The sequence below is a fragment of the Styela clava genome, chromosome 5 (genome assembly GCF_964204865.1).
Source record: "Styela clava chromosome 5, kaStyClav1.hap1.2, whole genome shotgun sequence".
NCBI classification, from domain to species: Eukaryota; Metazoa; Chordata; class Ascidiacea; order Stolidobranchia; family Styelidae; genus Styela; species Styela clava.
Window position 1 is genome coordinate 15404203 of NC_135254.1, and position 14024 is coordinate 15418226.

A 14024-nucleotide genomic window follows, 5' to 3' on the forward strand; every position below is an offset into this window, starting at 1 on the left:
CCTTCATATTGGAGCCGTCGGTTTTCGCGAGCATTTGTATTCTCAAACTTGATTAAAATACTTCTACACTCTCTGACCTACAATTAAGACAAAAGTTAATTTACAGGAAGTTACAATACCTGACCATAAAGCGCACTTAAATCCCACTTGTCCTTCGAAATCGATCGTGCGGCTTATAAGCAAGTGCGCCTAATGTGTGGATTAGGTAGTGCAAAAACGTTGCGTGTCATAGTCCAGTGCGCCTTATATATCGGGATGGACAGAATCCTGATCTTAGCAATTCATTGATGGTGCACCTGGTGGTTGGTAAAACACGGTACAAGTATTTAAAAAAGGGTATGGCAAATTGGCTTAGAGTTCAAGTTCGGATTTATGCGTATGAGGAGCCACACAAAGTTTCATGACAAACACGTTTCAGGTTTTAAAAATGTTATCAATTCATGTGTATAAAGAAGCGATTTGGTGTTGTAAAATTTCACTTCATGCTAATTTCAATTTAACAAAAACAGAATATGTCAGGTATTATATTTTCGATGTTGTCTTTTAAATTTTTTCACCAGTATAGTTGTCTTGTAACATTTGCTTGCATGGTCTTCCGTGGATATATTTGATATCAGTATGTAGAATTGTTAATATCATGAATCAAAACGCAACGATGACAAACATATAGTTTCACAATAGAATGTTACTTTGAATAGTCAATTCACGAAAATTAACTGTAAACAAAAACGTACAATTTTCCATACGGTATACAGAGTACGATAGTATACGTGCATTACATATAAATTGTGCGTAAAATTTATCCCTATTTTGTAAAGTGTCGGTATTTTTATAGCTTTCGTTATAGTTCTTTTGGTTCACCCGAAAATGAATTTAAATTGAGCGGATAATAAATATAATTGCGTAAAATCGGATAATACTCTCTGAAAATTGAAGATAAAATTTAGAAATTTTCTAAAATATCAATAAACGGTAGAAATACATTTTTAGTGTTCAGATGTTTTGAGTTCAGGTGCAGGTAACTCAGTTGATAAACAACAACAAACGATTATAAATAATATCTCGGCATCAAGAAAAAAAAATTGTGGCGTATTAGATATTTTTCTAATTAGATAACTATATGATCCGCGTTATTATTGATTTGCTTTGGTATGTGGTCTGGGTTGAGCCTACAGAAATATAATTTTACCTCTATCAACGCAGTGCGGGGTAATGTTGGGCAATAAAAATTTGCCTGAGAAGCTAGAACAGGATATTTAGCATTACAAATTGGTATATCCAATCTTGATGAAGATCACACAGGAAATGATTATAATAACTTCCTTCCATTCAGTTTCCCTTTCTTGTTAAACAATTTCGTTTTAGCCTGCATGTTATAATAGCGTAATAGAAATCCAAAGGTTCCAGTGCAATGGTGGTAGATATACCTTAGGTTACTTCTCCAGTGATGTTACTAAATATTTATTTAGTTTTAGTGTTAGGAACTTTGCTTCGAAATAAATATGATTTAATTGTAATTTTATTGCTAAAATATAAAAAGTTTTTTTATTCCGGGTATCTAAATGATATATGGGTACAAAAAACAGAACTTTATTCAAAAATTATCATTTAATATTTTGCTCAATCTGTCAGAATTCTGGCAATTCACATCCCTAATTATAAGTGCCAAGTTATACGACTACCCTGATTCATTCTTGGTACAATCTCTTAGATGTAGGCTACGTTTTTAAAGAGTGATTAAATATACTTATCCCCGTAGATAGTCTATGGCGTTACGCTAATACTTCGTGATAATTCTGTCTTACTTCACCGTGCGTATAGACAATGCGTCAACAAGCGTACAGTACTGATCTTTAACATTTGAATGTAAGACTTTATTGGCGCGTTTGCCCGACTTGGTGTATAGCAGAACATATTTAGATGGAGTGATTTCATATTTCTATGAATGCAAAAAAAAAAAAAATTAAAGAATGATTCATCTATATAGCTGAGCTATTTTACATATTTCATGTTGTGGGGAGACAAGTATCATTTAAAATAGCACATCTTCATCATTGGCAAGATTGCCAAAAGGAAAAGTTGTAAGATGGGTCGCGTCTCCTGGTTCAAAATTTAGTGTGAAATTATGAAACAAATATTAAATTACATTAAGTGTTTACACAGCTTTGCCAGGTACTAAACAATAATATACTGATACCAACGGAGAAACTATATATTATCGGAATATTTCCCATTAAGTAGTGGATCAATTGCTTTGAAATTTTCCGTGGTTAAGGATTGAATTCTTTGCTAGAAGGCGATTTATTTCAAAATTCGATTCGTTTTTATGTGCGATGACGTCATCATAAATCGAGCACCTTGTGGAGGTTCCGCTTTCGCATTAGACTGCCGTACTTGTAGTCTACTGTGTGGCAGATTACATACATGTACTACTTCGTTTTGGCCTTCATATCCATATATTTGAGCACCGCTCTCTTTTTTTGTTTGTTTTCAAATTCTTAACCATTTAGTACACGCACTACTCCTATGCTGGAACGAAAATCGGTTGTAGCAATTGTCACATCAAAATAACTAACGTCGTATTGTTAGCGCCTAAGGCTATAACGCGATGCAAGCTTGTGTCCTATATATTCATTCAGACACGATATGAATTTATTTTAAATCCTAGCTTAGGTTAGATTTCAGTATAAATAGGTTATATTGCAGAAAATAACAATAGTAATATCAGTTCCATGCGTCGCTAGCTACGAAAAAAAGTAATAATTAGTTGTTCGAAACATCGTTATTCTAAGTATTCTTCAATTTTAAGAACGGTTATATTTTATAGGCAGCAGATGCATTTGAAATCTATAGATCAGAACCGACACGAAGTCTAAAGTAGAGTGCCTAACTCAAAATAAACTCGAACGGTATGTTGAGTTCTACAACGTAAAAGTAGTTGGTGAGCCAGAGAACCAGCGTTGATATTATAAGTACCGTATATATACAGACATCATGTTAACATTATGTTAAAATACATATCTGATAGGTCAGTTTGACTTGGTAAAACGATTAAAAGAGTGAAGTCGTAAAATCAACTAAGAAATTCAAAGTTTTTTGGGGCAATTTGGAGACTGATTTTGTAAAATTCAATCCATATTTTGACACTCTTTTTAACCCAGGTCCCGAAAGCCTAACCAATTTGAAGATCGTAAAATGCGTCATCTGGTATCGCGGATTTCAACGTGGTGCGTTAAATCTTATTTAATTTTGAATGTTTACCACTTACACCGCAAATGTACGTGGGTGCAAATGTCCATGGGTGCAAATTTACATGGATTCATCGGGTGCAATCTATATGCGGGTGCTAAAATATATAGGTGCAAATGTCGGCACAAAAGTAAGCAGGTGCAAATTTTCCGGATGCTGCACCCGTTCTGGACTTGCTGCATGGATCAATATAAATAGCAACAAAAGTAATTTATCAACATTTTTAATAGTCTGTATTGGAAAACAGAACGTAGACATTGACATTATATATATATATTTATAACATTTTAATGAGAAGTCGTTTGCAACTGCTCTTGGCCTTATTGGCAAATTTTGTCCTTGCTGCTTACTTTACTACTCGCCGTCACCAACTAGCGAATCAATTTGCTTCAATAACAAGAGATGTTGAGGTCCTGGAACGTTCGAACAGACAACTTGAAGGAGAACTAAGATTTGCAGCAGAATCGGAATCTGAAGTTTTAGAAAGCTTGAAAGATAATTATGCAAAATTGAAAGATCTAACAGAATATACTAAAAGCAATACATTGCGAATCAAAGGTATCGAGGAAAAAGATGGCGAAAACCTGGAAGAAAAAGTGAGTCACAACAGATTTTTTGAATGTGTAATTATGATTTACTTGGCTATTTCAATACAGTACTTTTGTCGTAGGCAATAATGTTATATTTTGCTTAGATGACTGTGTATGTAGTCTTCTAGAATGGGTGATAATTACAATAAATTTATATTTTTAGATCACTGAATTGGCAGAATACATGGGAATCAAGCTTTTACCAAATGATATTAATCGAGTCAATCGGGTTAGACTTAAAACTGCAAAAAATACATCAGCTCCACGTGTGATCGCTCTCGAATTATCAAACAACAAGGTAGAAGTATTTATTGGGCTGTGTGCTATGCAATAAGTAGGTAGAATCACGTTAGAATCATATATGTTTGTCTCTATCCACTACTTTCAAATTAACTCCAATATAAAATGATGAAAATGTTTTTTCTGGTGTGTGCAATATACCGAAAAATTATAAATATTCGGAACGGTTTAACAGGCAAAACCCGGAAGATTAGTCTTTTCCGAACACCCTCGGTTTCTCAATGTATGGATTCATCTTTGGCACCTCCCACTAACTTGCAACACGCTCTTTTGTAAATATAAATGACGTTTTGTAAAAATTTTGCACCGAACCTAATATCCACACTAAAGTCTCACACTTATGTTGTTTTGAATAATCGGGATTTTGTTTATCTGTACTAACCAGCTGAAGACTCGATTACTGCGCCAATCAATAACATCACTAAACAACTCACCATACTCCATGCAAGATGACGTAACAAATCACATGATGCCTGACGTTTTCAAGCCGGTAGAAAACACAAGATTCACGAAAGGTAAAGGGCAAATTTGGTGTTAACATTGTGTAGTATTACATGTTCATGATGCACTAAAACTAATCGGAGATTCATTTCAAGATTCAATAACCCTCTGGTGCATTTACTGGGTAAACTTACAATTGCATAGCTTGCAAACCTTCAAAGAGACGGTACAGATATTTGTATTGGGTTTATACTACGAATTATATATTCCTAGATCTTTATTCTAGCTAGACGAAATAAAACACTCACTATAAAAATTATTAACCTAAGAGAATTTGAAAAACAATTTTGGCGTATGCTTGAATAATTTGATTTAAAAACCGTTTGATTCAATTTTTTTTCGCAGATTAATCATTTTTTTGGTCATTTTTAATAGGCTGTGGATTCATAAGTTCTGTCAAAGAGCCAGTTACAAGGGGACAGGCGAAAAAAATGTTCGGAGCATTTCTGCAAGACCCAATTCCGTCTCCTGATGGAATTCGGGACACTTACGTATGGTTATTACCACATTTTTATGAGAACAACGTTGTGGAAGAATATGCAAATGTACATGAAATGTCATTTAAGAGATCACGAATTACATATAAAGTACCCTACGAATGGGCAGGTATTGGGTTGTTTTTTTCAAGTGTGTGACACAATTTTTAGTCAAAGAAAAGTTGTCGGACTGTTTAATGGCTTGTTTTTAAATTGAATCGTGTACATGTTGGGCTTAAAAAATCGTTTTATCCTACCATTTTGCCAATAGAATTGAATTTTACTCCATCAAAAAACAGTGATGATAGTTAATTAATTTGGCAAGTAATTGGCCAGCCTTTTTCACCGCCGAACACTATGGAACACCAAAACCAACAATTGCGCCTGTTTTGTTCTGACTTATCTCACATGCTAACGGCTTGGTATTTTGATATTAAACTCGAATAAAATAGGTATATTATATATATATCATCGTTGACTGATCATTACATATAGACTTAATTGGATTTATCTGCGCTTGTGGGATTTATTCGATTAAGATAATTTTTTTCTACCTTGTAATATTGAGGTACAATATCAGTAGCCTAGTACACATCGGATAAATTAATGCTGTTTTGTTCCTGCTATGCACAAGCATTCAATGTATATTCAATAGGGGATACTATTTCTTCATTCAACATCTTCAAGCATTGTTTGAAATTTGCAGGGACCGGTCACGTAGTTTACAATGGATCGCTATATTTTGTCGTTTTCAATTCAACTAAAATGGTAAGATATGAATTTGCTACAAGATCAGTTCTACGTGAACGAAAATTACCCGGAGCAGTTTCTGGAAATGTGGCACCATATCAGGTATACACGCTGAAATATTTTGCTTTTAGTTAAGCACACGCACTGATTAATTTTACGCCTGCCATAGAAGGCAATATACCGAGTATCTTAGGAATACCACAGGTGAATGTAGCAAATATCTTTAATCAAAAACGTACCAGCAAACCATCTACTGAAAGTGAAATGTGTATTGATACAGCAGAACAAGCAATCACAGATGCTGTAGAATTATAGGTTTTTTCTGCCAGAAAAGGTATCGGGGGTTTGAAAGAATTCAATTCAACATTTTCAGTTGAATAGATATTGGACGAGTTTACGTGTGGATAGATATGAAAGCATTAAATAATCACCGATATTCATATAAGAGTCAAGTGCAGAAATACGTACAACTGCCAGCTTTATTATCAAAATTCATCATTTTCAGTGGTCTGGATCGACCGACATCGATTTCTCGACCGATGAATCCGGAATATGGGTAATATATGCAACGAATGACAACACCCTCGATATTGTGCTCAGTAAAATTCACCAAGAAACTCTGGAGGTAAGCGGGTGCTACACCGAGCTATAAAATAAATTGCCTACAACCTTTTTTAGAGATTCTCAGGTGAGGGACACGCATGTAACTTGTCATATAAGCTACATTTATATATGAGCCGAAAATTTTTCTGTCGCATGGGGGCGCCGCTGATACAGTTTTACGAGTCGTAAAACGTCATCGTCAAACGTGATTCCAGCGTTAAAATGAGGCCGGTACTACAACGAATTGCGCTGTTACAAAAATTTTGTGGCTTATGTAATTGTGGTTGTTGTTGCTTTTTCACGCGAAAAATAAAGCGTCATCTCTCTGACATATATTCAGTGATGAGCTGGAAAAATCGTAACAACCGGAACGCACCTAATTCGCAAAAATGTAATATATTCACAACACGACGCGAACGTTTACAGAACTGCAAAGAAATTATATGAAATATGTTTTTGTGAAATTATAAGAGTATTCATAGCAATTCATTAGAATTTTATTATTGGAAAGGTATGGAGCTTTTCCCGACCTTTGACCCCCGAAAATTCTTCCTATACTTTACCATTGCAAAATTTTTGGGGCTATTTGAAGAGTGCTTTGGCGAGTTGGCGCCTGTAAAATGGGGTTTCAAACCATCATTATGATTCATCGCATACAACAATCTGTTTTTTAAAAGTACCGGTAAAGAATTTTGGCTAGTCTATTACAGCTATTTCTACACTAATTTTTATTACTGCAATTAAATTAAAACTCCTAGGAAGACAGAGTGATCACTGAGTTATCTGATTTACATTTAAGTTTCCGAAACACAACTGAAAACTAACGAATAGAGTTCAAAAATGCAAATACGAGGTAATGTTTACGACCACGCTTAAAAATCTGTCTGAGTGAGAAAAGTGTCTGGGCGGATGCGAAAAGGGAACATTGTTACGTCACTTTTTACATCTTGCTGATTGGCCAATGTCACGAAGTAAACAGTCGATGCTCGGGGAAAGGTCCATAGAATGAATTTTCATGGGGTCAAAGGTCGGGGAAACATCAATTACACGTTACTGCTGTACTAATTGTTTGCGTGATGTGACGTAAAAGACCTAATATGATGTAACAAAACATAAATTATTAATTAAGTTTACCAGAGAAAGTAGACTTTTTGTACCACAATTATATTTCAACAACAGGAACGCAAATGCAGTAAAATGTCCAACAACCGGAACGCCGTTCCGGTGCGTTCCGGCTACAGCCTACCACTGCATATATTCCTTATCACGCAAATCGGTAATTTATTTCGCTCTGCATGAATTATTTCCTTCGTGCGTTCAATAATCCATAGACCTGAAAGAACTTTCACGTCTGACTGGAAATTTATCACTTGTCATGGTTTTGAGTTGTATACAGCATATTCGCGGTCTAAGCGCTGCCTCATCTATATTGACAAATTCAACATCTCACAAATAAAAATAACTTGTAATCAGTTGACCGACGACCTAATTATTTTTATTTATTGTGGTATGTTGATTATCTTACACGACAATAAGTCTGGCACACTTTGTTACCATATTAAGTGAGTTATCTGCTATAATACAAGCACATTTTCAAATGTTTGCTCTATTGTATGCATTTTATACTACACTATGAGTAAATTGCAATAGTGCATTGTATCTTCACTTAGAAGACAACATTGGTTTGTTTTTTTCTTCAATTTTTTAATCCTTTTGCCAGGTAGTATTTTTTTTATTACAAATCATTGAAATCTTTACCGAAACCTGATAAGATAGCTTTGATGTCTGAGTGATTCAGTAATTACAGCGTAACTTTATCCAACATTGAAGTGATTACCATAGAATCTGAGACACGCAAACAGATTTCTACGATACTATGTTTTAAATTAGTTTGTCCCGTTCATATTTATAATTATTACCAAGAGATCGTAAAAAATGAGAAAATCACTATTAGAAGTACACTGCTTTGTTAATTTGTAAATTGCAAAAAGTATTTTTTAAAAAAAATATATTTCAATAACAATATCACCAACATAGAATTTTTTAGGTGCTTCATTTGTTTGACATTTCACGATTCATTACTAATTGAAGACTACCTTCGTGCCAAAATTTAACATAAAATTTCGAAAGATTCGAATGATGATAATCAATAAATCGTTAATATTTTTTGTGAATTAACCAATGAGTTTATTTGCCAAATTTCTGTCCGTGATAGATTTAATAAATTTTCATACCACAACTAAACTTTGGTATGTTTTTCAGTCCTCACAATAAATTTATTTACTTTTTTTTTTTATCTTGACACAGTTGTGTCTCAATTGAATGTAACTATGACAACTTGTTGAATATAAATCAATAATTAAAATTTTAATTCTTTGTGTGATAGTTAATCATTGAAAAGAAACCACCAATCTAAAAGTTGATAGCTTTTTTATTAAAGAGTCTTTTCGCACTCGACAAGGCCACTGAAAAGCAGCGAAAAAGACTAAAAAATACCTTGTCCATTCTGGCTAGCTGCACAGTATTTCGAAGCATCTAACCGAGGGGATACAAAAATGTTTAATATTTTTATGGAAATAACTCAACATAAATTGTTATAACAGTCCCCCTCCTCTCAGGAATTATTATTATCTCATAAAGGCATCTTCTTGTTTTTGTGAGTAGTTTCGACTGATTTCTAATTCACAGGTTCTCAAGACCTGGAAGACAAACTGGCGGAAACGATGGTCTGGCAACGCTTTTATGGTGTGTGGAGTATTATACGTTCTCAGAAAATACGACGAACACCACACCTCACTCAGCTACGTTTACGACACACGGACGAAACGATATAACCGCACAGATGTAAGTGTTTAAGGTTTTAATTGTCGAATGTTGGTTTTTATTCAATATTAGTCAATCATAGAAAACGGGGAAACGTGGGAGGCCATTGATCAACAATTTTAAATATACATGTGAATATTTTCCGAATGGAATATTTCGCGACGACCTTAATCCTAAGAGTCATAATGGGATTTGTGGCTCAAAAATCACAATTTTTCAACTCCGAAATCGATGTCGGTCAAGATATTGTTGAAGAGTCACACTTTTTTTATTCAAATTTTCGAAGTGTCAAAAATGAAATCTTCTTGCCAATCTTTTTGAAAAAAACAAGGAAATTGAGAGACATACATGAATCATTATTCAAAATTTCAAATCTACGTGAATTTTTGCGAAAGAAAAAAAAGATACACACCTACAGTATTTTTTTCAATTACAGATTGCATTTTCCAACAAATATGAGTGGAATACAATGCTGGAGTATAATTTCAGAACGGAGCAAATTTATGCCTGGGATAGAGGTTATCTCGTCACATACAACATTACTTTAGCAGCACAACTATCATAAATTATTTGATATCGTTTATCGTTTCAGGAGCCGTCATTAATTTTATGTTTTGATAGTATAGCAAAAACATATCATGACGTCATATTCCATCGAACAATGATCTATTATTGATTAAAAATGCTAGCTTTGTTTTTTATTATTTGAAGACAGACTGAATTAACCTACTTGATTCCAATCCAACTTTATAATTCCACGTTGGTTTTCAATATTTGATTGATCTGACTTATTTTTTAACTGTATTTATTTTATAATTGATTATTTATTAAAGTTTAAAAAATGAATTCCTTTTATTGTATTTGTATTTCCGGCGGGAAGTAAATCGAACATAATTCATATATACAGATATTATATGCATGGATTATTACGAGTGAATTTCAAAAGTAACCTTTGCAATAGATTGATATAACTCGCGTTTTTTACTCGAATGACATAAGGTTACATAAAGTTAATTTGTTGATATGTTTGCGACTTTAGATTTTATTTAAAGGTGAAGTCTAAAGAGCATTGAATCTCTAATCAGAAATAGATACAAAAATCGTCATTTTTCGATTGTTGTAGAATCCTGCGTTTAGTAAAGTTTTAGACTAGACTATTTGTAATTGGTTTGAAGAAGTGACAAATAAGTTGAAGGTATACAGAATTGGAAACAGTATTGACGGAATTGAAAACACTGAAACTCTCTGGAAATTCTGAACGAATTGAAAACTCCATAAATATGTGATTTTCTGGTACTCCCGTAGCGTGTTTACCAGGTTGGGGTTAGGCCATAATTTTATTCCAATTTTTCTTATTTTAGTTCTATTACGAGTTCGGGGACTGCCTGTGTTAGCCAAGTGAATATACCCACTACCTATAGACTTCCGTCTCTTTACACAGCTTGATGTAAAGTAGGCGAACAAAATTAGTTACTTAATACTTCTACACTCTCTGACCTACAATTAGGGCAAAAGTTAATTTACAGCAAGTTACAATACCGGACCATAAAGCGCACTTAAATCCCGCTTGTCCTCCGAAATCGATCGTGCGGCTTATAAGCAAGTGCGCCTAATGTATGGATTAGGTAGTGCAAAAATGTTGCGTGTCATAATCCAGTCCGCCCTATATATGGGGATGGACAGAATCCCAATCTTAGCAATTCATTGCGGTGCACCTGGTGGTCGGTAAAATACGGTACGAATATTTAAAAAAGGGTATGGCAAATTGGCTTAGAGTTCAAGTTCGGATTTATGCGTATGAGGAGCCACACAAAGTTTCATGACAAACACGTTTCAGATTGTTTTAAAAATGTTATCAATTCATGTGTATAAAGAAGCGATTTGGTGTTGTAAAATTTCACTTCATGCTAATTTTAATTTAACAAAAACAGCATATGTCAGGTATTATATTTTCGATGTTGTCTTTTAAATTTTTTCACCAGTTTAGTTCTCTTGTAACATTTGCTTGCATGGTCTTCCGTGGATATATTTGATATCAGTATGTAGAATTGTTGATATCATGAATCAAAACGCAAAGATGACAAACATATAGTTTCACAATAGAATGTTACTTTGAATAGTCAATTCACGAAAATTAACTGTAAACAAAAACGTACAATTTTCCATACGGTATACAGAGTACGGAAGTATACGTGCATTACATATGAATTGTGCGTAAAATTTACCCCTATTTTGTAAAGTGTCGGTATTTTTATTGCTTTCGTTATAGTTCTTTTGGTTCACCCGAAAATGAATTTAAATTGAGCGGATAATAAATATAATTGCGTAAAATCGGATAATACTCTCTGAAAATTGAAGACAAAATTTAGAAATTTTCAAAAATATCAATAAACGGTAGGAATACATTTTTAGTGTTCAGATGTTTTGAGTTCAGGTGCAGGTAACTCAGTTGATAAACAACAACAAACGATTATAAATAATATCCCGGCATCAAGGAAAAAAAAATTGTGGCGTATTAGATATTTTTCTATTTAGATAACTATAAGATCCACGTTATTATTGATTTTCTTTGGTATGTGGTCTGGGTTGAGCCTACAGAAATATAATTTTACTTCTATCAACGCAGTGCAGGGTAATGTCGGGCAATAAAAATTTGCCTGAGTAGCTAGAACAGGATATTTAGCATTACAAATTGGTATATCCAATCTAGATGAAGATCACACAGGAAATGATTATGATAACTTCCTTCCATTTAGTTTCACTTTCTTGTAAAACAATTTCGTTTTAGCCTGCATGTTATAATAGCGTTATAGAAATCCAAAGGTTCCAGTACAATGGTGCTAGATATACCTTAGGTTACTTCTCCAGTGATGTTACTAAATATTTATTTAGTTTTAGTGTTAGGAACTTTGCTTCGAGATAAATATGATTTAATTGTAATTTTATTGCTAAAATATAAAAAGTTTTCTCATTCCGGGTATCTAAATGATATATGGGTACAAAAAACAGAACTTTATTCGAAAATTATCATTTAATATTTTGCTCAATTTGTCAGAATTCTGGCAATTCACATCCCTAATTATAAGTGCCAAGTTATACGACTACCCTGATTTATTCTTGGTACAATCTCTTAGATGTAGGCTACGTTTTTAAAGAGTGATTAAATATACTTATCCCCGTAGATAGTCTATGGCGTTACGCTAATACTTCGTGATAATTTTGTCTTACTTCACCGTGCGTATAGACAATGCGTCAACAAGCGTACAGTACTGATCTTTGAACATTTGAATGTAAGACTTTATTGGCGCGTTTGCCCGACTTGGTGTATAGCAGAACATATTTAGATGGAGTGATTTCATATTTCTATGAATGCAAAAATAAAATAAAATATTAAAGAATGATTCATCTATATAGCTGAGCTATTTTACATATTTCATGTTGTGGGGAGACAAGTATCATTTAATTAAAATAGCACATCTCCATCATTGGCAAGTTTGCCAGAAGGAAAAGTTAAGATGGTTCGCGTCTCCTGGTTCAAAATTTAGTGTGAAATTATGAAACAAATATTAAATTACATCAAGTGTTTACACAGCTTTGCCAGGTACTAAGCAATATTATACTGATACTAACGGAGAAACTATTCTTAATATTATCGGAAATTTTTCATATTAACATTGCCTTTACTTTTATTGCATTATAGGACCAATGTGGTGGATACAGTGTTTTGAAATGTTTCCGATTCACCATTTATGAGAGCGATGCCAAAAATGGTTAACGCTATTAGGTATTTGAAGTGCGCCAATAATTTTTGACTACATCGTTTATCAAATTTGCACTATCATGATAGGTTCGGAAGTTTGTACGACGATAAGACGTATGCCACAAAAATAAATTTAAACAAACTCGTAACCATGGGATATTATAGTACAGTTTACTATGAAATTGTAGTTTATGGTCTATATAAGTCTTTTTAAGTATTCAATAACAAAATTGTGGAAACTGTTGGATGCGATGCGCAGACCGTTGCGTATTTTATTAATAACTCATCAAGTATGAACATGACGTGAAGGCGGAACTTGACAAGCATGGTTCACAAATAGGACAGAATAATTCATTCTGATTTAATATATGTTGCAGTAAATTTGTATTTAATTATGCGGTAATAAAAAATGTGTGAAAATCACTAAAATTTACGAGTAGTTGAATCTATTCTTTGGCGATCACAAATATTTGGATGAAAATCTTTCAGTAAACAACGAAAAAAAAATTATGTTTGATCAATGAATGTTACTGAAGTTGAGAGTAAAAAATACGATAAATGTACAAATGCACCAAATATAAAATTAAAAATGAGTGTAGCACTCGTTCATGACTGATTCAATGAATTTTATTTTAATTGTATAATGTATTGTGAATTTGGCAATAATTTATTGCATAGTGTCATTGGCTCGTTGCAATTAATAGTTTGAGTGTTTTTCAGTTGATAAAATTTTTATTTTTAAATCGGCTTTTACGCAACTGTATTTATGAGAAATTAAAATTATATTATTTGTACGTCATATCGACATAGGTAAATTGTTCACAATATATAAATGTAATATTCGGTGTAAATGAAAAATGCACTCACGTTATATACGTATGGTATAATCATAGTCAAACGCGATGACTTGAAAGAGTAAATGCTGCAACGTGGAATAGGATTCTAATAATGTTGTGCTTACGTTTAGCTAGA

The 14024-nt window shown here is 33.4% G+C and overlaps 1 protein-coding gene across 1 annotated transcript; it reads left to right on the forward strand.

Moving 5' to 3' along the window:
- Positions 1 to 2769: 2769 nt before the first annotated feature.
- On the forward strand, positions 2770 to 10188 carry LOC144423053 (noelin-3-like). The gene is made up of 9 exons (XM_078113233.1): positions 2770 to 2909; positions 3162 to 3845; positions 4003 to 4137; positions 4525 to 4654; positions 5016 to 5246; positions 5823 to 5968; positions 6372 to 6491; positions 9158 to 9313; positions 9729 to 10188. Exons 2-9 carry the CDS (start codon positions 3540 to 3542, stop codon positions 9855 to 9857), a joined length of 1353 nt encoding a protein of 450 aa, XP_077969359.1. The 5' UTR covers positions 2770 to 2909; positions 3162 to 3539; the 3' UTR covers positions 9858 to 10188.
- The last annotated feature ends 3836 nt before the right edge of the window (positions 10189 to 14024 follow it).